The sequence below is a fragment of the Magnusiomyces paraingens genome (assembly GCF_902498895.1).
Source record: "Magnusiomyces paraingens strain CBS 517.90 genome assembly, contig: contig4, whole genome shotgun sequence".
NCBI classification, from domain to species: Eukaryota; Fungi; Ascomycota; class Dipodascomycetes; order Dipodascales; family Dipodascaceae; genus Magnusiomyces; species Magnusiomyces paraingens.
The window spans coordinates 1,559,766-1,587,134 of record NW_022474070.1 but is presented as its reverse complement, the minus strand read 5'-3'; the positions used below and the strand labels follow the sequence as shown (position 1 = coordinate 1,587,134).

The 27,369-nt window shown below is 37.8% G+C and overlaps 8 protein-coding genes across 8 annotated transcripts; 5 read left to right on the top strand and 3 right to left on the bottom strand.

The window, feature by feature from the left end:
- Positions 1–2,004: 2,004 nt before the first annotated feature.
- Positions 2,005–3,318, top strand: SAPINGB_P005279 (uncharacterized protein; the record flags this gene model as incomplete). Its single annotated transcript, XM_031999993.1, has 1 exon — positions 2,005–3,318. One exon carries the CDS (start codon positions 2,005–2,007, stop codon positions 3,316–3,318), a length of 1,314 nt encoding a protein of 437 aa, XP_031855884.1.
- Positions 3,319–3,346: 28 nt separating this feature from the next.
- On the bottom strand, positions 3,347–4,558 carry SAPINGB_P005278 (uncharacterized protein; the record flags this gene model as incomplete). Its single annotated transcript, XM_031999992.1, has 1 exon — positions 3,347–4,558. One exon carries the CDS (start codon positions 4,556–4,558, stop codon positions 3,347–3,349), a length of 1,212 nt encoding a protein of 403 aa, XP_031855883.1.
- An 871-nt stretch (positions 4,559–5,429) lies between these two features.
- Positions 5,430–12,149, top strand: SAPINGB_P005277 (uncharacterized protein; the record flags this gene model as incomplete). Its single annotated transcript, XM_031999991.1, has 2 exons — positions 5,430–5,627; positions 5,736–12,149. The coding sequence occupies 2 exons, from the start codon at positions 5,430–5,432 to the stop codon at positions 12,147–12,149; spliced, it is 6,612 nt and encodes a 2,203-aa protein (XP_031855882.1).
- A 117-nt stretch (positions 12,150–12,266) lies between these two features.
- SAPINGB_P005276 (uncharacterized protein) lies at positions 12,267–12,659 on the bottom strand (the record flags this gene model as incomplete). Its single annotated transcript, XM_031999990.1, has 4 exons — positions 12,267–12,322; positions 12,376–12,471; positions 12,525–12,584; positions 12,647–12,659. The coding sequence occupies 4 exons, from the start codon at positions 12,657–12,659 to the stop codon at positions 12,267–12,269; spliced, it is 225 nt and encodes a 74-aa protein (XP_031855881.1).
- Positions 12,660–12,963: 304 nt separating this feature from the next.
- On the top strand, positions 12,964–15,813 carry SAPINGB_P005275 (uncharacterized protein; the record flags this gene model as incomplete). The annotated part of the gene is made up of 1 exon (XM_031999989.1): positions 12,964–15,813. One exon carries the CDS (start codon positions 12,964–12,966, stop codon positions 15,811–15,813), a length of 2,850 nt encoding a protein of 949 aa, XP_031855880.1.
- A 3,347-nt stretch (positions 15,814–19,160) lies between these two features.
- SAPINGB_P005274 (uncharacterized protein) lies at positions 19,161–20,154 on the bottom strand (the record flags this gene model as incomplete). Its single annotated transcript, XM_031999988.1, has 4 exons — positions 19,161–19,449; positions 19,580–19,600; positions 20,060–20,087; positions 20,145–20,154. The coding sequence occupies 4 exons, from the start codon at positions 20,152–20,154 to the stop codon at positions 19,161–19,163; spliced, it is 348 nt and encodes a 115-aa protein (XP_031855879.1).
- A 4,530-nt stretch (positions 20,155–24,684) lies between these two features.
- SAPINGB_P005273 (uncharacterized protein) lies at positions 24,685–25,146 on the top strand (the record flags this gene model as incomplete). The annotated part of the gene is made up of 1 exon (XM_031999987.1): positions 24,685–25,146. The coding sequence occupies one exon, from the start codon at positions 24,685–24,687 to the stop codon at positions 25,144–25,146; it is 462 nt and encodes a 153-aa protein (XP_031855878.1).
- A 385-nt stretch (positions 25,147–25,531) lies between these two features.
- On the top strand, positions 25,532–27,292 carry SAPINGB_P005272 (uncharacterized protein; the record flags this gene model as incomplete). The annotated part of the gene is made up of 1 exon (XM_031999986.1): positions 25,532–27,292. The coding sequence occupies one exon, from the start codon at positions 25,532–25,534 to the stop codon at positions 27,290–27,292; it is 1,761 nt and encodes a 586-aa protein (XP_031855877.1).
- Between the last annotated feature and the right edge of the window lie 77 nt (positions 27,293–27,369).

The window sequence follows — 27,369 nt, the reverse complement described above, 5'->3', positions numbered from 1 at the left end:
GTTGGATTTTGGGGAAGTGATGCAAAATATGTAAAGACAGGGTAACTTTGATAAATAAAAACAAAAACCAGAAAGTGCAATAGTTAAACTGTTTTTTTGTATGGTGTAATATACAAATATAAAGTAGACAAAAGCTAGACAAATTAGTCAAGAATACTGTAAAGCGTTTATACACATCAAAAAATCAAATGACGTTTAGGCAAGTCACCAATGGTGCTAACGAAATCAATTATTAAAGGAGGACGACAAGTAGTAAAGACATTACTTGATGTTTAATAGGTTGAGAGATTGCTGAACCGAAAAGGTTTTGTGTTGATAGGATGTGGCTACGAGTACACGCATTGAATCTTGAGAAAGAGCAAGAGAAACAAAAAAAAATAATAAAAAAAAAGGTGAAATATGCGGAATGATGACAATTTCTATAATGAATATGCGGGGGGCAAAAAAGACTAGAAGAACGAGAGAGAAAAAAAAATGATGCTTTGTGGGTTTTATAAGTTAGACAGTGCAGAAAGCAGCTTCAGGAAGATAACGAGTCGCGTGAGAGTTTACTTGATTTGTACATTACATGGGAGATTAACAAAAAAAAAAAGAGAAGATACTAGCCAAGAATACGCGGGCAATTGACAGACTGTGGGCATTCATAATATACGATAATCAAGTCCTTTGAAAGTATTTTTGTCCCATCAAAATAAGCACATAAAGCTCAATGTTTGAAAAAGCAAATCTGAAATTTATAAATGTCCAATTGATAGTCTTTGGAAACTACATTTATATACCTACAATTTTTTTTTCTTTTCTTACATGTTCACCATGTTCACCATGCTCACCATGCTCACCACCATCCATCATCGCAGCTGTCACAACACATACCCATCTGCATTCCTCCCAAAACAATTCTAGTTTGTCCAATAAATGAAAGACGTGATCGTGGATTTTCATTTACCCCCCCCCTTCTCTCTTCCCTACGCCACTTCTGAAGACCCACCATTACTGATTGAGAATATGCAGTGTCAAAACGAAGTAAGCGAATACACCTATTGATAGTGAAATGGACAAAAAAAAAACCATTATTTATCACAAGCTATGGAAAAACAGTTTTTACGATAAATATTTAAGGGTTAAGGAAAAGGGAAAAAAAAGCTGTCAAAAAAAAAAAAGACAAGACAAAGAGAGTTTGCCAAAATAATAATAATAAAAATCCAACAGCTTGGAATATATCCCGAAAATGTTCTGGCCACAAAGTCATCATACGCTTGCTACATACCCCAGATCGAGTATTTATACTATAATAAAGTGGCAGCTGAAGCAGCAGCAGCAGCAGCAGCTGAAGCAGAGGCAACAGTCTATCTATCAATATTTTTTTGTTAAACGCTGCACCGCAAATAGGGGGGGAGGGGGTCCAACTTTTTTTTTTTCTATATAAACAAACAAGAATCTCTTCCTTTTTTTCATCATTTTTTTTTTTTTTTACTAATTTCTTTAAACACTTTTTTTCCACTCTATCTCTCTACAAGTCTCTTGTAAGTTTAGGTATGTATAACAATTGTGACAATTATCATTTTCTATACTCGTCTTATTCCGTCAATCCTGGCTGTCATCAAAGTCTTGCAGTGGGATGCAAAAAATAAGAATACCTGCTGGCTGAATGGCATGCACGCAAAGCGTAAAATAACAGGACAAAAAGTTAAAAAAGAAACTTCTATACGAATTCTATTGTTATGATTCTTTTTTTCTTTTTTTTTTTTAAATGACCAATTGTGTTTTATCAATTGATTATTTGATACAGTTTTCCTCCTTTTTTAAACCAATACACTCTTATATTTCTTTTATTTCTTGCAAAGACCAAATCATTCAACTGACACGCTTTAGGACTTTACGTTTTTTTTTTTTTCATTAAAATCATCTGGGTAAGGGTTCCTCCCCTAATCATTTCAAATCTTCTTTGCACCGCCAAAAGTTTTTTTTTTCATTCTACTATACGTTATCAAAATCTAAAAAACAATGACCCTTTCGCTGGCCTCCTATACTTCCAAAATCAAGACTGCCATCTCGCACTCGGGCTTCTTTTCACCAAGCTCTCTTAAAAATGTGCTCTTTGTCACAGGAAACGAGTCTGCTGATCTTGACTCCTGCTCTTCCGCAATCCTAGCAGCATACCTTTATACAGTGGCCCTGAAGCACGACAAGGCCCCCCAGACCCCTCGCCAGCCCAAGCTAGAGCTTGTGGTTCCACTTATCAACATCCCCCGCAAGGATCTCGAGCTGCGCCCTGATATTTCATATCTGCTGCACAAGGCTGGTGTCCCGACTCATGCCATTGCCTTTGTGGATGACTTTTCTGACGAACCCACTCCTGCGTTTGTCTTCCTTGTGGACCATAACCGCCTCAATGGCACGACCGCAACACTGTTTGCCGAAAACAATGTAATTGGTGTTTTGGACCATCACGCAGATGAGTCTTATTACACCAATACTGCTGTCCCGCGCACAGTGCGTACCACAGGTTCGTGCATGTCACTCGTGGTCAACTTTTGGCGCGACCAGCTTGGCGAGGAACTCGCCCAAACTGCTTTGCAGAAGGAAGGTGCTGTGGCTGCCCTCTTGGGTCTTGGTCCTATTTTGGCCGACACCAGCAGACTTCGTCAGCGTGTTGAAGAGGACGATACCCGGGCTGCGGAGTTTATTTGGAACGCTATCGAGGAGGGTAGCAAAGATAGCTCTCATCATCACAAGGGCGTGGGCCCCGAGAGTGTGAGCAAGCATGTTCATGACTTTGACAAGTTCTGTAAGGACCTTGGATCCAAGCTTTCGGAAAAGAAGCATGACATTTCGGCGCTTTCTGGCATGGATCTTTTGCGCAAAGATTACAAGGAATGGGCCAACGAGGATGAGTCGATTAAAAGCATTGACTCACTTCCTGGGAACTTTAAGATTGGAATTTCGACTCTCCCTGCTTCGCTCGAAGCTGCATGGGCCCAGTGCTCTAAAGGCGCTGAGGAGTTTATTAACGATATGCGTGCCTGGGCCAAGCAGCGTAGTGTGGATCTCTCTGTTGTCATGTGCTCGCACAAGGATGCCGAGAAGAACCATCACCGTGAGCTTATGCTTGTTGCTGCGGGCAACATGACTCCTGCTTTGGTTGACGATGTTGTTTCCAAAATCAAAGACCAATTACAGTTGACTGTCAACCCCAAGGGTACCGAGGCCGAGCGTGGTGCCTATACGTTTGAACAAGGTGATATTACTGCTAACCGTAAGTTGATTGCTCCTTTGTTGCGTAACGTTGTGCAGGGTGTTCCTTTGAGTTCCACTTAAAAGATATCTTTTTTTTTTTATGCGTGTTTTATAGAGAACTATACTTATCAAGAACAGAGACTTTCCATTTATTTGATTGTGTTGAATCTTGGAGAAGATTGTTACCGGATTTTAAATGTGATTCAAGGCTTTCGAGCACAAAATCAGGAACAGTGATTTGTTCCACGGCATCATTGCCTCGTTCTTTGATGAGATTAGGTATTTCGGGTTTATCAGAGTTGTAGAGTACTCTGAATGCTTTTCGAGAGTTTGATCCAGTACAAGTATAATGTATATTTGAGTTAACTACCCATAAGACAAGTTTTGCATCTGTTTTATTGTCTGTAGAGAGTGCAAATGTGTAGACACCATGGGCAGCTATGAGTTCGTTGATTTCTGCAGAAACATAATAGAAGGGAGACACTGGAGAAGTTTCAGATAGATTGACGTTCCATTTGAATATTTTAAAAGATGTTGGTGAATCTTGTACTCCCAAGTTAGTTTTACAGGAGGTACAGTTTAAACTCGAGTCTATAGTCTGGGTATTTCCCAAGCTTGTAGAGTCTATTAGAAAGTATGTGAGCCCTACAAAGGCTGTTTCTTTTGTTGGTACAAATTTGGACACAGTATAGGATTTATTAAACTGGTCATGAGCGGCACCTGCTTTGGGTTCAGAGGGTTTGTGACAATGCCAAAAGTCCATCATTTCAGCCCAAGTTTCAGATGGTAATGGGTTCCAGTGTAAGCTCTGTGTCGCATTACGCACCACTACAGCTCCACACTGTGCACATTTCAAGTCTCCAGATTTCATGCTTCCCATGGTTTTCGCATTTAAAGGTACATATTCTTCTTTGTCAGTATGTGCAAACAATTTCCCTGTTTTACGTGCACCTGCAGTCTCATGGGGTTGGATCCGGAGCCGTTGGTCTTCAGCTTTGATAGACACACGTATGTTGCATGGGTCCCGAAGTACTTCTTGAGTAAGACTTTGTCTTGTAAGTGCTAATGATGGCGTAAATGGAACTGGTAGTGAGATTTGTGTTTTTGCCCCAGAGATGTACACTAGAGTTACATACGAGCTACCTTCATAGGGGAACTCGAGTCGCGCGGGGATAAACTGTGAATTAGCAGGTGTTTTGATTAGCAGTGAAATAGAGGAGATATGAGACAAAAGTTCAGCAAAGTACAAGGAAGGGGGAGCAGGACCAAAAGTATTTTTGGATCCACTGTGATCTAAGTGAAGTGGTAAACTGGAGCCCATTGATGATGATTTATATATATGATAGTAATAGAGGATTGATTATGTCCGTATGGTGGGGCAAATAGGGGGGGGGGGAGGGGAGGGGAGTTATATAGTTTGAGTGAAAAATAAAAAAAAAAAAAAAAAAAAAAAAGATCTATAGATGGGTTAGGGCACATACGGCTGAGTACGGCTGTATGAAAGGTTTGTTTGTTTAGTTTGTGTGTTGAAAACTCAAAAAAAAAAAAAAAATTGATTTTTTTTTTTTTTTTTTTTTTTTTTTATTTTTTTATTTTTTTATTTTTTTTTTCTTCCCCCGTTCTACATGGACTTAAAAGACAACAGTAAAAAGTAAAGCACATTTTTAGTGCAGAGAATTTTTTTTTTAAGTAGGCAATGCTTTGGTTATATTTATATGTTGGACAAAATATATTTGAAGACTTGCACAACAACAACAACAACAACAACAAATTTAAATAAAATTAAATTAAATTAAAAATTAAATTAAATTAAAAATTAAAAATAAATTAAAAATAAATTAAAAATAAATTAAAAATAAATTAAAAAAAATTTTAGCACCACCACCATTTAAATCCTTTTCTTCCCCCACCCTCCAAAAAAAAAAAAAAAATTAAATATTTAACCAATTTTAAAAATGCCATTTTGAAGACTTTTTTTTTTTTTTTTTTTTTCATCCAACTAAAATTTAAACTCCAGTCTCAAATCTTGAACTTTCTTGATTAACTCAACTTCCTTATTCTTTTAAAAATATATTCATAGCAGCATACCTTTTTCACACCAAAGGCTATAGGAGCCTGCGTGCGTGAAAAAAACAAACAAACAAACAAACAAACCAAACTAAAAAAATCAAAAATAAGATTTTAAACAAACAATGTCAAACTTTGTGCCAATCAATATCTATGAGGAAGACCTCATACACGAAGCTGAAGTCCATACTCGTGAGCTTCAGGTTGAACAAGGTCTTGATTTATACAAACGCGCTCTTAAACTACAACGTGATGGCGATAGACCCAATGCTCACAAGGAATATGACGCGCTGTTTAATCTCGAAATTCTTAATCTTACTAGAGTATGTTAATATATAGTTGCTCCTTTATCTTTTATCTTTTATCCTTTATTTTTTTTTTTTTTTTTTTTTTTTTTTTTTTTTCTTTATCCTTTACTAACTCTTTCTTAGGAAACTGGACTACCACCACTAGCTGAAAACTTAAAGTATCTAGCTTTCAAAAACCATGCCATTCTACTGCTCTCCGATCTGAAACATGGACGCAAAGGCATGGACGACACCGAAGCGTCTCAGCGCATTGAAATCGTTCTTGATGAATTTGCTGAAGCCCTTTTATACAACCCTTCAGGAGACGACGATGCTACCTTTTTCACCCTTCTTGCAGCACTCGCATCTCGTCTCGGATACGTCCGTGTTGCACGGCTTGCGTATGAGTGCGTGGCCACAGCTCCAGCTGCTTCCGGAACAGGCCTCCAGTCTATTCTTGATTCTGCTAAACTTACAAGTCCTCTTGATATTCAAATCATTCAGTCTCTCTACATTCTCTGTCGCCAGATCCACGACGAAGCCACCCTCAACTCCAGACCCCAGTTATTTTCCCGTGTCGCGCCAAATAAAAGTATACCACAACTACTGCCACCACGGCCTCCAGATCTTTCCTTTTTTGGAGATAACCCTCTTCCTCGTACTGAAAACTATAAGATTCCAGTCATTCCCTCCAAAATCAATCTTCTCTCACCTGACTGGGTCTCTCTCATCAATGTCGTCCAGGACCATGTTCTTAATTTAACCGGCCAATCAAAAAGCAAAAAGAAACTCGCATGCTCTGAAGATCCTTACGAAAATAGTCTCCGTCCTTCATACCCAATTACATTTAACGTGCCTGACCTATCTCAACAAGACTTGAAACCTTCACTAGTAACCGAATCTCCAGAGATTGCCGAACCAGAACAACAACAGCCTATGGAAAATAATGATACCCCAAAAGGCACCAGCATAGAAAAGGAAAAGTCTGAAGAACCCCAACCTCCAGAACAATCTGCATCATCCTCATCATCATCAACAACAAAAAACAATACCCCAGAAATTCCAGCAGAAAATAAAAAACGGAAATCAGAATCTATATCTTTAGAGCCACAGGACCCTCCAAAAGCACGGTCCAGTAAACGCTTCAAGCTTCAAGAAAAAACAAACTCTCTCAGTGATGCAGATTTCACAGAAGATGATGCCTTTTTTGACCAAATGAAGACATTTCTTAAGCCATGCTCTTTTTCCTTTGTGACAATTTCTCCGGTCTTTTCTCGTGATGAACCCAAAAACCCATCAGATCAGTATATTTATGATTTTAAACAAGAGCTACTAAATTGGGATGCACCACAGGTAGAAGTCTTGGCCGCCATGAAGGCTGAAATCAACTCAGATACTATTGTACAGGACGATACACATGACCCACAAAACTCAAACGCTATTTCACAGCCACTTTTGGCTCAACTTCTCGATAGTCCTTCATCTGCTACCTCTACAGTCCAAATCCCAGAAAGCAGTAGACCAACTACCCTTCCACCAAGTTCTACATCGGTTGCATTTGTGCAATCGGTTCTTGCATCCCGTCCACATATTCAAGAGGTGCGTGTCAATCTTGTTCGCGCATTGTGCGGAGTCCAACCTGAAAACGAACTCTCGCCTATTCTTACACAAATATGGCCACTTAATGCTATCACCTCTCTGGGTCATTTAGTGTGCCATGTTGAACCACTATTACAGGAATATCCTAGCAGCTATGTTTCTCAGGCTGTTGAGCTCGGAACACTTCTGGACACTTTTTGTGAAGTTGCCATTACACAGACTATTCTTGAAATCATTGCCAATGAATCTTTTGGCATCTCTAAGCTTTTACGCAAACCAGAAACCTTATCCAAGGCCTCTATAAAAGATTTGTCTGCCAAACAATCTGCTCTTGAAGAGCGGTACCTTTCTTGGCGCCGCATCTTTTGCGACCTTGTTGCAGTTTCTTCTGAACGGACACAGACTCGGTTCCAAAATATTGTCTTACGAAATCAATGGACAAATCTGTTGGTCAGTAAATCAATAACTGCAGATGCTTTTGCCGATAACGGCGACGACTTTTCTGACATTATCAAAGAGCTGGAAGCTGTCAACCCTTCGCTCGAAATCACATACCCTAATTTTGTACATATCCCTCCATTTTCTCTAGTTTCAATCCGCAATCAACTCTCAAGATTTCGTGCCATGGCTACTCTTTCCGAAATATTTAAAGACCCTGTGGAAGAAGCTTCTTCAGCAATCAAGGAAGCCCAAGAGGAAAAACCAGTGGATTCATCCACTACCACTGAAAAGAAAAAAGACAGCAAACAGAAAAACAAGGTAAAGGGAAAAGTCGATAAAGAAAAGGACGAGGAAAGGAAAAAACAAGAAGAAGAACGGAAACGGCTTGAAAAGGAAGAACGTGAGCGGCGGAAAAAAGAGCTTGAAGAACAAAAGGCTCGCAATAAACTGCTATCCATTGAAGCCAGCAAAAAGCGAATTTCTCTTCTTGAGCGCATTCTTTTCCCTGAAAAGCCAGATGATCCTGATGTTGTTATGGAGGATGATCCTTTGCTAAAGCCATTGGAGAAGCCAGAAGATGAGTACAAGGCGATTTCTCTTTACTTATCTCGTGCATCGCTTGACCTTCGCCTAAAATTTTGGAACCTGCTGCTGGACGACTATCAAAACGCAGGCGAGTCTCAAAAATCTCTTGATGGGTATCTTGCCATCTTTTGTGATATTGTCAAAGAACTTACTTCACATAAGTACAAGACGCTTGCTCCTGAACAACGACCTATCGTGCTACTGCGCGCTGTTTACATGTGTCACAATGCTGCCAAAAACATGATGGCACTTGATCTTTCCATCACCTCGTTCAGCCACCTGAGCCAAACCAGTCTCCGTGCTGCCATGTCTGCAATTTTAGCACTGCTACGACTTTTATACGTTTATGTTCTTTTCGAAGACGGAATAGTCAATGCAGTTATCAATGCACCATCACACCCCGCTTGGGAAAAGGCCGCAAATATCATGAAAGAACTTACTGTTCGGTCGTGGTGTCTCTTCTACTACCTTTACCAAGCGTTGGTTCCAACAAGCACAACGGAAACGCTTCATGAAATTTTGAGCATAATCCACGAGCAACTGGGAAACCGTGGTTACTGTGGTCTTGCTGATGGTGTTCTTCTAGGCCTAATCTTTAACGAGCTTATACGATTAAACCCTAAAGACTCAGAGTCTGACATGATTCAATGCTTGCACTGCCGGTACAATGTTGTTATTGCTTCTGAAGACTTTCACCCATACGACCACAGTACTAAACCTATTGAGTTGGATAAGAGTACAGCTCTTAAAATTCTTGAGTTTGTTCTTGGCATTCTCATCAAAAAGAAAAATCTTTCCCAAAGTATTTTGCGTGCAGAAGTCAAGGGTGTTTTAGATGAACTTTTTGAAGCCATCCAGTTCCCAAGTAGCAGCAGCACACCCACCATTTCCCGCAACGCCTTTATATTGACTGGCATTATGGAGATGCGTGTCGATGTTCCGTTTCTTAAAATGTGCTTTAATGGCAATCATCCAATTTCATTTGTTGACACACCTAAGGAAATTGACTCACTAGCTAAGTCGGGTCTCTACTTTTTACTGGGCCAGTCGCGTATGCAGCTTTATAAAGTGCGCAAGCGTACAATGCAGGGTCGCACAGAAGATGTTGCTGAAGCCATAAAATTTCTCAAGTACGACCTCATGTGCGGTGGTTATAACCGATTCGAAACATGGTACTTACTTGCCCAAGGCTACGATGCTCTTGTTGAGGACGACTTGACCTGGAATACGGACAAAATCTCTGTTCCTGATTCACGTAATGTCACAGTCGCTCGTCAGAAAAAGACCCTGATTTGCGCAGGCATGGCAATCAATAGGCTATTACAACAACAGGGCAAGTCTTCCGAGCTGCTAGCTAACTCACCATCTTATCACAATATGCTGCAAAGTGTATGGTCATTTTTCGCTCGCCTTCTTTTCAACTCAACACAGTGTCCGATGGACATGGCTGCGTTTTACCAGATGGGGGAGCGCATGCTTTGCGGCATGGAAGGTTTATATACTCGTGAGCCCGTATACAAGCTTAAACCTGCTGTCATTATCAAGTCGGCGTTACTAGCGCTCAAGGTTTCAGAGCGCGAAGAACTCGACTGGTACACTCTTTATCTCAAGGGTCAAATGCTGCACAAGCTTAAATCGTCGCACGAAACGGTTCTAGACATATATACAAAGTCTATGGAGCTTGCTCCTGAAAAGCATACAAGAGATTGCGACTCAGTATTGGAACCTCATTACAAGTTTGTTTCTTGTGTTTACAAGTATTTACACTCTGGCGTCATCACCAATGCACAGGCTCTAGAGTATCTTTCCAAATGCGCTTATGCAGATAACACTGGAGACAATCCGATTGTAATTGAAAGTCCTGACAAGCCTGAAAACAATGAGGCTTACAGTTTGTGTGCAGCTGCACTTATCAAGATTCGCAGTGCCGACAAAAAGAAATGGCACCATCGGCCTACGTACCGTCTTGCGCGGATTTACGACGAGGCTGGAGGAGATTTTCTCAAGGCCAAGGACGAGCTGTCTGCATTTTTCCAGCTCAAAGTGACTTCCAAAACGCCGATCCAAATTTGGAAAACCGAGTACGAGCGGCCTGGACAACACTTTGAGTATGTTAGACAGTACATTGTATTCTTCATTGACTTGCTGGGCCGCACACAGGATGTGGAGATGTTTGGCTTACTGTCCAAGTGTCTGCGTAAGTTCAAGTCTGGTATGCTTAGACACCAAGAGACCTGGGAGTTTATGTGTAGCACAGTGGCGCGTGTTTGCAAGTCGGATGCTGTGCTTGGGATCCCAGCCCGTTATGCAGATTCCACAATCTCCCGGATCGTGTTTGAAGACTTTGCACGAAACGCGGCCAAAATGCTTGACTACAATGAAAAGACAGCAACGCCGTTGCATCCATTGACCAAGTTTCTTAACTACACTGCCGAACTACGCCGGTTGAATAATGGGTTTGGCTCAACGGCAGCTCTTGATGACCTGTTTGTGTCCATATATTTGATCATTTACTGCGATTTTGTGGATGAGGTGCTTCCTGAAGAAGAACTGAAGGAAAAAAAGAAGAGGGAAGAAGCTGCAGCTGCTGCCGCTGCCGCTGCTGCCAAAGCAAGTGCATTACAAACTCCATCAACAAAGATCTCAGTCATGGATTTATTATCAGATCCTGTTACTCCTGATTCCAATGAGACACCACCGCCAGCACCGACTGATACCAAACAAAAGAGCGGTAAAGGTCTCAAAAGTATCAAAGTTGTTTGGCCCGAGTCTGACAAAAAGAAGACGTCGTCTCCAGGTGCTGGTTCCAATGGATCTACTGGGTCTACAACTACTTCCTCTTCCAAAGTACGCGTGACACGCCGTGACATTATCAGTCGGTCACTCGCGCTTTTGCGCGTGTGCTTGAGCAAACTTGTTGCTGCTGACAGTCTCAAAATCACCAAGGCCAACACGCCAATGCCATGCCGAGTAGAGTCACGCAGTATTGAACTTGCACTGGCAGCTGAAGAACAAATGGAAAAGGAGCGGTTGATGGCAGAGGAGATGGAAAAGACACACAAGGTCAAGGATTTAACTGCACACAAGGACGAAGAGCCTCGAAAACGGCGACGCCGGAAACAGCACAAGGATGAAGACAGTTTTACGAGCACTAATGGGAACAAGGGTGATGATACCACTAGCGTTGTTGTGGAGCCTAAAGCTGAAACACAGCATGAACCATACAGTAATGCTCCTACCTTGCTGACGGATGGTGAAGACGAAGAGGTTGTACGCGTTGTTGGAAATGGAAGGGATTCCGAGGTGGCTACATTGGAAAGTGCGGTTACATCTCCGCGCCCATTTAAGCCCTCTATTTCGTCACTACTTGACCCGGATCCTGAGCCATTACCAACTACGGCTGGGTCTAAGGTATCACCCCCCAGAGCTAAATCGTCTCCAGTTCAGGAGACGCGACAAAACAAGGAGAAATATCCAGGTCAACAGCGACAATACTATGAAGAGGGTGTACGTGACGACAGATATAGTCGTGGACAGCCTGAGTCGGCGGCTCAGAGTGGGTATTACTCTCAAGAGTATTACAGACGGGGCACATATGCACAATCTGAGTATTCTCAATCTGGGTATTACAATCAGCAGTATTATGAGAGACAGCAACAGCATGATGGCTCCAGGTATTATGAAAGTCACGATGCTCAAAAGCAGCAGCGATATGATGGGTATGAATCACAGCAACGGTCATCTGAGGTAAATCCTATAGTGCAGTCGACAACTGCGCAGTCAACAACTACGCAGGCTCCCCAACAAGCCACAGCTCAAGAGTCTTTGCATGAGAGCGAGGCCGAAAATGAACCAAAGCCATCCAGCAGACATTCTGACTGGTTTAACACTATTATTGGCAAGTCAAGCGAGGCTCCCATTGAACTAGATTGATTTTTTTTATTTTTTTTCATGCCGGTTTTTTTTAATGCATTGTGTACTTTTAGTTATAAAGATTTCATTTTTTTCCAATTTTTTTTCCCCATTTTATTATTTTTTTTTTATTTCCTATTAACCAAAGAGTATTTCGTAACCTATAATGAGAATATTGAAGATCATGAGAAATGCTGAAACGTGTTAGAAAATATTTAGGCTTTCCTCTTTAAAATATAGTACTTACGCCTCATGACTGTCCTAGTTGCACGAGTTAAACCCAGCATCTTAGTCCTGATTGAATCGTCTTGAATTCCAAACTCTTGCTGTGAGCCCCAACCGACTAGAATAGTGTTTGTGTTAGTTTTGAAGTGAGCAAGGGGATTTTCAACATACTTCGGGCAATAAACCGGTCTTCACTTAAAATAGCGACAGCATTAAGTAGCAGCACAGAAACTAAACTTGTTAGCAAAATCCTATTAAATACTAATCCTAGTACCAACCATATAATAATAGACCAAGCCCAAACATGTTTTATAATTTCGAATGGTTTGAAGGTTTATTTTTTTTTTAAAAAAAAGGCCTATTTGGCGATGTGCCTTTTGGAGGTTTTGGTGGCCGATTAAAAACTTGTTACAACATTACATAATTTCCGGAAACGGTGTCACAAAAAACATCTGACTGAAGGCTTCTAGCCGCCACACACAGAAGAGCAAAGACCAAATTTTCCCTTTTCCTACCCACCACTTATCATCAATCATAAAAAAAATAACATACACACACACCAGCCAACATTTCCAGGAACTTTTCGTCTTACCTCCCTACATAATTCATAATGCCTAGCATTTCGTACTTGCTATCGAGGCGGGCGGCTCCAGCGCAGGCTGCACGTGCACATGCTGCTTTGAATCGGGCTGTTTTGCCCCGCGTTTCCCGAGGCCCATCATTCTCCAGTACACTTTCTCTCCACACTTCGTCTAGCCCTCGTTCGGGTCCTGTTTTCTTTTCTAGCAACGGTGCACGGGCATCTCATCGGCCACGCCTGACATCGCCTTTGTTTTCCGGAATGGGTCTGCGGCCTTCCGCCGTCATGGTTGCGCGCCGCGGACTCTCTCTTGGTGCGGCGACCAAGCTCATTGTGCGCGCGGGCGCGGCGGCGGGCGGCGTTGTTGTTGGCGGCGCAGCCTATGTCAACTACAAGGTCCAGGAAGTGTCTTCATTCACTCAAGATAAGATTTCACAGGCATCGGAATGGGCTTCTGATGTGTATGAAGGTGCACGCGGTGTTGTCGACGGATTTGATTTAACTGGCATCACTGGGTTTTTTGGATCAATTTCAAAAGCTGCATCAGACTCCCTTGATAAGACTACAGATGGATCAGAGACTGGATCTGAAAACACTGATTCAACCGGGAATGACGGACAATCTTCTGGTGGTAATAACAATGGCGATGATGGGACTGGAGCAGCTGCTGCGGTTCTTGGTAGTGCATTTGCAGTTGGGACCGACGCCAATGAGCGCAACAGTGCCAAAGAAGATCAAATAATGCTTTTGACTAAAAAAATGATTGAGATTCGCAATATTCTCAAACGTGTGGATCAATCGGAAACACTTCAACTGCCATCGATTGTGGTGATTGGATCCCAAAGCTCCGGTAAATCATCTGTGCTGGAGGCGATTGTGGGCCACGAATTCTTGCCCAAGGGTAATAACATGGTTACTCGCCGCCCCATCGAGCTGACTCTTGTCAATACACCGGACTCTGCAGCTGAGTATGGTGAGTTCCCGTCGTTGGGGCTTGGCAAGATTACCGACTTTTTACAGATTCAAAAAACGCTCACCGATTTAAACCTTGCTGTACCGGATTCAGATGCCGTTTCTGACGACCCTATTCAGCTCAACATTTACTCGCCCACAGTTCCAGACTTGACGCTGATTGATCTTCCTGGGTATATCCAAGTTGCAGCCAACGACCAGCCAGATAGTTTGAAGCAAAAGATTAACATTTTATGCGAAAAATATATTCAGCCACCTAATGTAATTTTAGCCATTTCTGCGGCAGATGTTGATATGGCCAACTCTGCAGCTCTCAAGGCTAGCCGTCGAGCTGACCCCCGTGGTGAGCGGACCATTGGTGTTGTGACCAAGATGGACTTGATTGATGCTCATCGGGGTGCAGAGCTTCTTAGCAACAAGGCATACGCGTTGCAGATGGGCTATGTGGGAGTTATTACCAAGCCGCCTTCGGGAGGTCTTTTCCGTCGCAACAGCAACATTGGAGCATTAGTCACACAAAACGAGCAAACTTACTTTTCGCAATTCCCAGAGTTTGATGAGGCTGATGTTGGCACAACTACACTACGTCGCAAACTTATGAATGTATTGGAGAAAACCATGGCCAGTAGCTTACAACCCACTTCTGAAGCAATTCGTCAAGAACTTGAGGAAGCCGCTTATCAGTTCAAGGTTGAATACAATGACCGTATTTTGACCCCAGAAACTTACCTTGCGGGGTCTGTTGATGCATTCAAGCTTGCGTTTAAGGATTTGACGACTCAGTTTGGACGCAACGAGGTCCGTGGGCTGTTAAAGAGCGAGCTGGATCAGCGAGTTTTGGATTTACTTGCTCAGAGATACTGGAACAGGCCACTGGAGACACCAAACCAAAACTTGAATGTGAGCAGTTTAAAGATTACAGAGCCTGCTCTTGCAGAACTTGTTGGAGCTGATCCCGACAATATGTACTGGACGCGCAAGCTAGATGCGTCGACTTCGAACTTGACCAAGCTTGGTGTTGGTCGGTTGTCGACCAACTTGGTTATTAATGCACTAATGTCGGAGATGGATCATTTGGTTGATAGTACGAATTTCCGCAACCACCCATTTGCACGAGAGACCATTCACGACGCAGCGTCTGGAATTCTCAACATGAAGTTTTATTCTACAGCTGACCAGGTCGAGAACTGTATCAAACCTTACAAGTACGAGGTTGATGTTGAAGACCGGGAGTGGGCCAAGTCGCGGGATCACGCATACAACTTGCTGAAGGAAGAGTTAAGACAGTGCGAGAATGCTTATGGACAAATGAAGAAAGCTGTTGGTACACATAAGCTTAACCAAGTGATTAAGTTTATTGAAAAGACACGCGAGGGTGGCGTGCATGGAGTACCTGCAGATGAGAGCTCTGATGCGTTTGGGTTTTCACAAGCTTTGCTTTCGCGTGGTCGCGAAGCGCTTTTTCTGCGAGACCGGTCAGATACGATTCGCATGCGGATGACGGCCATCAAGTCTCGACAGTGCAAGTCAAAGGAAAACAAGTACTATTGCCCTGAGGTATTTTTGGATGTTGTTGCTGACAAACTGACTCAGACTGCGGTTTTGTTTTTGAATGTTGAGCTACTGTCTGATTTTTATTATAACTTTCCTCGGGAGCTGGACATGCGTCTTGGGCAGAACTTGACGCCGGCTCAGATTGAGTCGTTTGCCAAAGAGGACCCGAAGATTCGCAAGCACATTGAGCTGCAGCAGCGACGGGACTTGTTAAAACTTGCACTGGATAAGATTGAGAGCGTCATTGAGCTGGAGAAGAATCGAGTGCGGGATGGGTCGTTAGCGATTCCGTTACCGAGCTCTGCACAGCAATTACGGCAAGAGGCTGAGGCCCGCAGACGGTGGGGTCGATGAAAAAAGTATTTAAAAGGGATGATTTTTTTTTAATATAATAAATGTTTATAAAATGGATTTTTTTTTAGTTTGAAGTTACATGTTTTATTTTATCAATTCATTCGACACCTCCTCAAGTTTTAAGTTACACATTTAGAGGCTTGAAGTGTTCAATTCTAGCTTCTTTTTAAAAAGTTCAAAGGATGGAGGGCACAACCAAGACAGATTACAACTTTTATACAAAGTCTAAAGGTATTATTGCTGTGAAGTATGAAGCCAAGCCAAGTTAAGTGTAAGCAGATGCAACAATTTGATGATTCCGTTGTACATTTATCGTTTCATTAAGGGAAACTTTCTTTAACCTGTTTATTGATAGTCGAAGATTGCAATGAAATCTTCAATTTTTAGGGAAAGAGATATCAGTTGTTCTTTCAAGCCCAAATGGCTTCGAGCCTTGTTTATATACTAATTGATTAAAAATCTCATCATAAGACTAACCCTGCGATAGTATCAGTTTTACAGTGAATTGGTAAAAATTACTTCATCATTCTAGCTCATAGAGTTTCAGTTACAGGAATTGGGTTCCAGAAGAATAACCAAATCAGTCAAATATGATAGTCAGTTAGGCCAGCCATTTCAGTAGGTCATGAGCTTTTCTAATGTAATGGGAATTGAAGTGTATTGAGATTTTCAATGAGTCAACAAAAATTACAGCCTCCTTGTTGGAGCCTCAAAACCAAAGGTATAAATAAAGGGCGTTCCCCCAACTTTTCCTTTTTTTTTTTTCTTTCCTCTTACCTTTCACTTTTTTTTTTCTTCAAGCTTTTTCTTCTCCATGATTTTCTCTTTTACAAAAAAAAAAAAAAAAAAAAACAAAATCTTGTATAATTAATACATAAAGATAAATCTAGCATAATGATTCAAACTTGCATTCTTTTCAACACAAATTAACATCATGACTTTTACAAGGTAATATTGATAATGATAATCACTTGACATAATGTTTAACAATAAATATTTCTTTTCAGTGAAAGAAATTTCTCTCCCAGTTTCTAGCCACTTTAAGTTTTTCGCCTAACATTCACCATGCTGGCAGACTTTTAAAGGCCCGTTTCTTTAATCTCATTTCAGATTTGATCTTAAACAAGGTCATTATTTACTTAGGTAAGTTTTATGATTAATGGGGACACTTTTGATGTTTGAAGTTTTTAACAATAAGTAGTTGACAATATTGGGGAATACTAGTGGATAAGAAACAATATGTTCGATGTTGATGGCTGTTAGCTGGACATGATTCTCATTATGTTGGAAAGGTCAATGGGACATTGAGATGTTGTCAGCAATGGGTATAGTCTTGGTTCTACTGGTATGCTGTCAGCGATAGGTCTATTTGGGGCTCTACTGGTATGCTGTCAGCAATGAGAATATTTGGGGCTCTACTGGTATGCCGTCAGCAATGAGAATAATTGGGGCTCTACTGGTATGCTGTCAATTTTAAAAAGTTTGGGGGCTCTACTGAAGTGCTGTCAGTTTTGGAAAATTTCCGGGCTCTAATGAAATGATACCAGCATCAAATGATCAGAGCCTCAATGACGTTGCGAGTTTAAATTGCTTCTAAACCTTGCTATCTTATTGAGACGGCAGTGAATTTGGTTTTCAATGTCAATGAGGTTTGGAGCTTTGCAAACTAGAGGACAAATTACAAATTACAAATTTTATACTCAATTTCCAAAAAATTGCTTAGAGGTTTCAGAATATGTATTGTTTAATTTATTAACATGTATCAATATATTTGATTATCTATGTATGTTGAAAAGAATTCGAAATAAAGGCTCAAGTGGCAGCTCAAAGCTAAAATTGGGGTTGGTGGTAAATACAGATACCCTAGCCCTTGCGGAATTTTAACAAAATTTGATAATGAGGTATAAAAAAATGGACCTTAAAGGTGAACCCTAACCCAAATTCTTAACCCTAGCCCCTGTGAAATTTTAATAATTTTTAAATTTCTTTAGATTACATAATATTTACCCTAGACCTTGCGTAATTTCTATTATTATAAATATTTTAAGCTTATATAATATTTACCCTAGCCCTTGCGGAATTCTTAGTTTCATTAAAAAAGGGGCAAAAATTTACAAAATGGTCCATATTTTTTACTGTGAGGCAAAAAATTAAAGATTCCGTTGGGGTTAGGTTGATTTCATATATTTACCCCAGCCCTTGCGGAATTTATTGATATTTTAAAAAGGGACAAAATTGGACAAAATTGTCGATATTTTTTGACTATAAGGCAAAAAATTAAAGATTCCATTGGGGCTAGGGTTTACTAAATGCATGCCCTAGCCCTTGCGGAATATGTCATTTCTAATTAAAGTAGAAAAAAAACAAGAGTTTTTTGGATTTACAGAAAAACTTGAATTCCTCAAGGGTTGGGGCTATATTCCATAAACCTAGCCCTTGAGGAATTTATCATTTTTTAAAACATCGAAGAAAATTTAAGGGTTTTAGAATTTTTAAAAAATCTTTAATTCCTCAAGGGTTGGGGCTATATTATTATAAACCTAGCCCTTGAGGAATTCATTGATTTTTAAAAAAGGGACAAAATTGGACAAAATTGTCGATATTTTTTGGCTGGAATTTTAAAAATCAAAGATTCCATTGGGGCTAGGGTTCACTAATGTAGGCCCTAGCCCTTGCGGAATATGTCATTTCTAATTAAAGTAGAAAAAAATCAAGAGTTTTTTGAATTTACAAAAAAACTTGAATTCCTCAAGGGTTGGGGCTATAATACATAAACCTAGCCCTTGAGGAATTCATTGATTTTTAAAAATGGGGCAAAATTGGACAAAATTATCGATATTTTTTGGCATTAATTTAAAAAATCAAAGATTCCATTGGGGCTAGGGTTAATTAAATACACACCCTAGCCCTTGCGGTATTTATCATTTTTTAAAACATCGAAGAAAATTTAAGGGTTTTAGAATTTTCAAAAAATCTTTAATTCCTCAAGGGTTGGGGCTAAATAATTTCACCCTAGCCCAAATATCAAAACCCTAACCACTATGGAATTTTGAATTTCAATCATTTTCCTATACATTTTGGAAAGAAAAATGTTAGTTTCTTACTACAAGATGACTAATATTTATCTCATTTGTTAGTTTATTTATTTTTTTTTTTTTTTTTTTTGAGTTATGCTTGTCTAGATGTGAGCACTACAAACTACTATTTTTTAAAAAAAACAATGCTGTCAGGATTAGTGCGGAACCCATCTAGTAATTGATCAGTTGGTCCTTTTTTGGCAACATTTTCACGCAATAGAATTTATAAAAATCATTTAGCTACAATGGATATCTAGATAATGCTTACTGTCAGTACTTCAGTAGAGCCCCGATATTTTCCAAAACTGACAGCATACCAGTAGAGCCCCGATATTTTCCAAAACTGACAGCATACCAGTAGAGCCCCGATATTTTCCAAAACTGACAGCATACCAGTAGAGCCCCGATATTTTCCAAAACTGACAGCATACCAGTAGAGCCCCAATATTTTCCAAAACTGACAGCATACCAGTAGAGCCGCGAATATTCCCATTGCTGCCAGCATACCAGTAGAGCCACGAATATACCCATCGCTGACAGCATACCAGTAGAACCAAGACTATACCCATTGCTGACAACATCTCAATGTCCCATTGACCTTTCCAACATAATGAGAATCATGTCCAGCTAACAAACCTCAACATCAAACATATCGTTTCTTATCCACTAGCATTTCCCAATAGACATACATGAAAATGACAAAGCAGGTACTTTTAAAATACATGAGGTTAGAGTTTGTAGGCAATCATGGGCAGATACTATCTTACCTTAGAGATATAATCAAAAGGGAGCAATGATATCAGGGATTGAAGCTTGAGACAATTACTTTAACTAGTGTGTTGCAACGTCAACATAAAGTTGAAGCAACAAAGTCAATGGATACCTCAAATATTATTGAGTATGGAGATCTTTCAGTGCTGGGTTTATCAAAGTCATAGAGGTTAACATCTCAAGTCTTGTTTGTATTATGGGATAAAGACAGACAACAATAGTGTACTACTACTTTTTGTTTGATGTGTTAATAATAAGAGTCATTATCAATCATTGTTAAATATCAAATCACTAATCATACCTTTGGAATTGTTAAAAATTTAATTAAAAAGAGGGGAAAGCCAAACACTTTTCAAGTCAACCTGCAAGGACGGATGATTTTAGAGCAAAGGCATAACTAAAACTTGAATGATGAGCATAGCTCAACTAAAACCATTGTGAATGTTAGATCAGGTACAAAATATTTGTCTTTATGAAGCTTACCTTTTAACATTGTTGATGTTTATTTATTGATGAATAAAGTGATGTCCATTGGAGTGAGATTTAATTAATGCATGTGTGTTTTAGTTTGTCTAAAAAGATATTTGAAGGGGAAGGATAATGTAGTAAAAAGAATGAAAAGTGGATGGTAAGAAGAAAGAAATTTTTTTAGAAAAGTTGGGGGGGAAGGCCTTTATTTATATATCTGGTTTTGAGGCTCATACAAGGATGCTGTGTTGGTGGTGACTCGTTAAAAAACTTGTTACGACAGCAACTCAAAGGCTATTTTGTAGTAGTGACCTGAAAGTGTATTGATTGATATATTTAAAAAAAAATAAAAAAAATTATTTTAATTTTTAATTTAAGTATATATATATAAGTATATATAGAATCTTGAATTTCATTAGTTGAATGCTGTGAAAACTTGTAAGAATTAAGCCTTGATACTATAAGTTTTAAATCGAGCGATAAAAAATTATAAAAAAAAAAAAATCTAAAGAACTTTTTTTTGAGCTGTAGGAAATCTTTGAATAAGATAATTGATTTAGAATACATGAAATTCAAATAAAAATTAATATTAAAAAAAAAATGAATAGTTTCATATACATGTTAATTTATTTTTTATGAAGTCAATTTTCTACAAGACTCAGTGTTTTTTTAATAATTTACTAGATATACACTACTAGATAATATCTGGGGTTAACGTTGGGCTAGTGTAAAACTGTTTAAAACAAAAAACAAAAAAAAAAACTATTATAGCTTTCTTTTTACGGGGATTTGATTGATTTTATTCCAGTTTTGCCAATGTTTTAGATGAAGATGGAGCGAATTTGAAAAAAAAAAAAAAATAGATTCATATGTTAGTAGTACAGAATATTTTTTAGGTAGATTCAATTTCATCTCATTTCTTTTACATGATCTATTTGATAGTAACCAACCATTGGAAGAAAGAAAAGAGAGAAATAAACTTCTGTCAAGTTTTGATAAATAGGGGGAAAAAAAGAAAAAAAAAAGCGTTTTAGTAAATTTATCCAGCTTGGGGATTAATATTCTTCTTTTCTTTTTCTTTTTTTTTTTTATTTTTTTTTTTTTTTTTGATATTATAATTACTGATATTTGATGTAATGATAAGCAATTAGTTTTTGAAGAGTAACTTGAAAGAGAGATATAAAAGAGCGACAGATGTAATAATAGGAAATAAAAATATCATATCATTAGATAATTGCATGAAGATATTCATTATCTATGATTGAAAAAAAAAAAAAAATCGATTTAAACAATATGATTTTTAGAAGATTTCAAATGACTTTGGATGCATTGAAGTTGATTTTTTTTTTTGGTAAACTAAGAAGAAAGAAGAAGAAGAAGAAGAAGAAGAAGAAAAAAACAAAACTCACATGACTTTGATTCTTTGTTCGAAATCAATTTGTGTATTTCATTTAAATGATAAATTTATTTATTTTTAAATTTAAATTTAAACTTGAAAATCCCTTTGGGATGTTAATTTCCTCGTATTTATTAAGTAGTTTGATTTTTTTTTTTTCACAAACCCCGAATGGAATATTTATTTCAACCAGCCAAGAAAAAAAAAATAATAATAATAATAATAATTATAAAAAAAAAAAACTTCTTTCATTTTTTATTTAAATCTGTTTTTTTTTTCTTCAATTCTAAATACTTTTTTTTTTAAAAAAAAAAAACCATAAAAAGCACCCTTTATTTTGTAAAGATATCCAACTTTAATCTATTTGATGTATATATATATATATATATATATATAAAGATAGAAGAAAGAAATCTATGATACCACCATTACTTCTAACTACTACATTACACACATCGGCTAGAATATGATCCGTGATAAAAAAGAAATAAAGAAAAAAAAGACAACAACAACAACAATCTCAAATTATTAACAATTCACAATTCAAAAAAAAAAAAAAAAAAACTCTTTCTTGCTTGTTTTGACTTGAAGCATTTATTCTCAATAAAATGCATGTGTTTTTTTTAATATTAATTACCAATGGGAACATCTTCTAATACATTTATCAAAAATAAATAAAAATTGTGTTACTGTTCTTTCACTGAAAAAATACCTTTATTTTATTTTATTTTAATTTACTTTACTTTATATATATATACCAGTCCATAATATCAACCAGCCACCACCACCATTAACCATTATTATCACTAGGTTCTACCAAAGACCCTTCCAAATGAGCCACTACTGATATTGTTATTTCCATTATATATTGAATTGTTATTTTATTTTATTTTTTTTATACCCCATTTATTAATTCGTACTGCTACCCTGCTGCTTCTGTTTCTGCTTCTGTTTTTTGCTGTTGCTGCTTCTGTTGCTGCTGCTTTTGCTGCTTCTGCGGCTGCTTAGATTTTGCCGCTTGCAGATGGCTGGCTGGCTTGCTGGCTGGCTGACTGACTGACTGACAGACAGACTGACTGACTGACTGACTGTTTTTTTTTTCTTTTGTTTCCTTTTGGCACACACACACTATCTTAACAATTATTTTTATTGCTATGATTTTAAAGTGCTGTTGTTATTGCTGCTTCGCACCACTAAAAACGTCACTATTTGTAACCTTAAAAATACTTTTCCAAAAAAAAAAAAAAAAAAAAAAAGGTCTTTTCAGGCACATGTTGTTATTAAAACTTTCTTCGTTATCTTTGATTTAATATCTTTGATTATCATCATCATCATCATCGTCATTGAATTTTTTTTTTTTTTTTTTTTTTACCAAAAGGCACTTTTTCTTTAATACTTTCTGTTGTTTCCCCTTTTCTATCTACCCTTTTATTTATTTATTTATTTATTTATTTATTTATTTATTTATTTATTTATTTATTTATTTTTCTTCTTCCCGTACAAAGCCAAATTTAGGGAAGCGATTCGTTTAATTCAATGAGTAATGCTTATTCATGCATTCCAAAGAACCGAACTGGGATTATCAACACCACGTCTGTGTACATGCGTGTTGAGATTATTTTTATTAATATTTTTTATTAATATCATCACTTGAAATTCTTTTATTTTAATTTTGTTTAATTTTTTTTTTAAGGCCGTTGTTTACCAAATTACTACTTTAATCAATGTTGGGATGAACTTACCCAAAAAAAAAAAAAATATTATTATTATTATTATTATCATTATCATTGTTGATAAAAAGAGAATCTGCATTTAAAATAAATTCCTCCTCGATATATATTGTTACCAAACATTTTATTTATAAATAATATATATTTAAAAATAAAATAAAATAAAAAAAAAGGGGGGGGGGGGGTTGAAAGTGATATATAATTTTTTATTTTTTTTTATTTTTTTTATATATTTTACATTCTTTTCAAAACTTGTATGATTGCACGTGAGAAATTTCCTTTGAAAAATTCAGGTAGGGAAGTAAGGAAGTATTAAAGGTTTTTTTTTTTTTTTTTATGAAAGTCCGTACGGAGCAAAGATTATTGAACGGAGACCTTTTGAATTTATAGCAGAAGCAGTAGCATTAGCAGTACTAAGTAGCTTTTGAAATACCAAAATTTGAATATATATTTAAATATATTAAATATATTTATATTGAATTAAGGATTATTCAGCAGTTGTAGTAGTAAAAGTGTAGTAGCATCAGCATCAACAGTATCAACAGCATCAACAGTATCAACAGCATCATTTTTTATAGATTTTTAAAACTTTTTATATTTATCAAATTTTTTTTTTTATATATACAAACAATATTTTTATATGTACAGACAAAATTCTTTTTTTACAACATTTTGATTTTTTTTTGCCAAAATAGGAAAGCCCTTACGCCACAATTTTTTTTTTTTTTTTTTTTTTTTTTTTTTTTTTTTTTTTTTTAAAAATCTGCACACACAAAAAAATTTTTTATAAATAAATAAATAAAAAAAAAAAAAGGAATTTCATATATATATATATATATATATATATATTTGTATAAAATAATAATGATGATAATTATGATCTTTTAATAATTGAAAAAAAAAAAAAGAAAGAAATTGAATAATAAAAACAAAATTTTCAAATCCTTTTAATCTTTTTATTACTATCAAATATTTGTTATTTAAATATATATATATTTTTTTATCTCCATGGTCTTATCTTTCAAACAAATTTTTTTTTTCTTTTTTTTTTTTTTTTTTTTTTTTTTTTTTTTTTTTGGTATTTAAAAAAAAGAAAACTCTTTTAATGCACAAAGAAATAATAAATAAATACTTTTTTTTTTTTTTTTTAAAAGACATCTGCAATACCTAAAAATGGAAAAAAAAAATATATATCTATATATATATATATATTTAAAATAAATATATTTAATATATATTTTCACTATCTTGCCAATTTGTTTATCCCTCAAACTATAAAAGGCGAGCCATTTCCTCCCTCAAATTCTTCTTCTTTTTTTTTTTTTTTTTTTTTTTTTTTTTTTTTTTATTCCCTATCCAACCCTAGTCATTCGCTCAATCTTAAAAGCTACTCCCTTTAAAACCCCCCCAAATTCTTAATTTTTAAAAAATGAAGTTCTCTGTCGCTGCCGCTGCCGCCGTCTTTGCCGGTGTTGCCTCTGCCTCTTACGCTAACGTCACCACCGTCACTCTCCCCTGCGAGATCACCACCACCGAGGTCGTTACCGCTTACACCACTTACTGCCCTGAGTCTACTACCATTGTCGAGAACTCTAAGACTATCACTGTCACTGCTCCCGGCACTGTCACCATCACCAACTGCCCTTGCACTAGAGAGTCTGTTATCACCACCTCTACCGTCACCACCGTCCCTGTCATCTCCGGTACCCCTGTCATCCCTACCACCGTCATCACTCCCTCTTCTTCTGCTCCCGTCTCCACCAAGTCCGTCACCTCTTCTCCTGTCGCTAACGTCACCACCACCTCTACCGTTGCCCAGGGTGGTGCTGCCAAGCTTGGCTTCTCTGGTGCCGCTGCCGGTGTCCTTGCTGCTGCTGTCTACTTCCTTTAAGTGGATCTAGTTGCTGGGTTCTCTTGTTCTTTTTTATGATAGATTAATATTTTTTTTATGTTTATGAATTTTTTTTTCGGTTTTATATATACTTTTTGTATAATGTTTTTTTAGTTACTCTTTAGGATTTAGTATTAATGATCTTATGAACTTTTTTTTTAAATCATTCTGTGTATTAAATATTGCCATTTTTGGAAATTATTTTTTTTTTTTTGTATATAACGAACGCGCTTATTTTTTATTTTTTTTTATTTTTATTTTTATTTATTTATATTTATTTTTTGTTAATTTTTTTATTTTTCCGGCTTTTAAACCTTACTGTATATATAAATAAATAAATATCTTTATTATTATTATTACACTCTTCATTACCACCTCCAAAATCATGAAATTCCCAACTTTGACACTTGCAAAAGCTTTATTGGCTTCGTCATCAATTTCTACCGTCTTTGACCAAACAAACAATCAGCTTGCTCTTGAACACGTCTCCCCCTCATCCCTTGAAACCTCCTTTCAAGAATCATGCCCCCAAGTAGTCCCCATCCCTCCACAAAACGCCAATCTCGCGCATTTCAAAACCCCTGAGTTTCGTAACTGGAGTCTTGCAGTACTCCAAAGTGCCGTCCAAGTGCCGTCTGAGTCCTATGATGACCTTGGAGCCGTAGGCATTGACCCCCGTTGGAACATATTTTATGACCTCGAAAATGCACTTAGAAAATCTTTCCCTAAAGTCCACCAAACTTTAGCCTTTGAACGTATCAATACACACGGCCTTTTATATACATGGAACGGCACTGACCCTTCTCTCAAACCAACAATTTTCATGGCCCATCAGGATGTTGTCCCTGTTCTTAATGATTCCCTGGGACTCTGGACTTACCCACCATACTCGGCCCATTTTGATGGCAAGTTTATTTGGGGCCGCGGGACTTCCGACGATAAAGGTTCGCTGGTAGCTGTTTTAGAAGCCGTTGAAACTCTTTTGAATCAAGGTATCAAAGCCCCACGGCGTACAATTATCCTAAGTTTTGGCTATGACGAGGAAATCTCCGGCAGCCGCGGAGCTGGCCATATTTCAAAACACTTGCTTAAAAGATATGGTCCTAACTCTATTCATTCAATTGTAGATGAGGGAGGTTCCGGAGTAGTTGAACAACAAGGTGTTAAGCTGGCGTTGCCCGGCGTCACAGAAAAGGGCATGTACGACGCGTTAGTAGTACTAAAGACTCCAGGAGGCCATTCATCGCTTCCACCAGACCACACAGCCATTGGTATTATTGGTGAACTTGCTTCACTTATGGAATCAAGGCCCTTTTCTCCAGCGCTTAATACACACTCTCCCATTTATAAGTTTTTGCAATGCACTGCTGCTTATTCACAAGAAATGGCTGAGGATTTACGACAAGCAATTCAAAAATGTGCGACTGACGAAAAGGCCATGGATACAGTGTTTAAGGTCATGGGTCGGTTACGTGCTACAAAATATATGATTCAAACTTCTCAGGCCATTGATATTGTGGCTGGCGGACTTAAGATTAACGCGCTACCTGAAAAGGTCGAACTAATGGCTAACTACCGGATTGATTTACAGAGCAATGTTGACGAAACACGCCAAAAGGTGGTTGAAGATGTGCGTCAAATTGCTGAAAAATATGGTCTTGGATTGTCTCTCAACAAGACACTGGATGATGGTTCCTTTGAGCATGAAGTTTTACTGGAGGGTAGTGTATATGAGCCCTCAGATACATTGACCAACGGGTACTTTGAGATATCAGATTATGGGTCTTACACCAAGGTTGCACCCATTGCACCCACATTTGATAGCGAGGCTTGGGACACGTTTAGTGGTACAATTCGACATGTTTTTGGGACTTTTGCGGGTCCTGTAATTGATCCGACTAAGAAGCATCAAGTATTTGATGGAGAGCCTAAAGAACCTCAAAATATTGTGGTATCTCCTGCTTTGATGACAGCTAATACAGATACTAAGCATTATTGGGACTTGACTGATAATATTTATCGGTTCTGGCCGTATCGGGTGCTGGACACTCAGGTGAGTCACATCCACACGGTGGACGAGCGCATTTTGTTGGACGTGCATATTGAAGCGGTTGCCTTTTATTATAGCTACATTTTAAACTTGTAATAATAAGCAATAAGCAATAGTCAATAGTCAATAGTCAATAGTCAATAGTCAATAGACAATAGGCAATAAGCCATTAA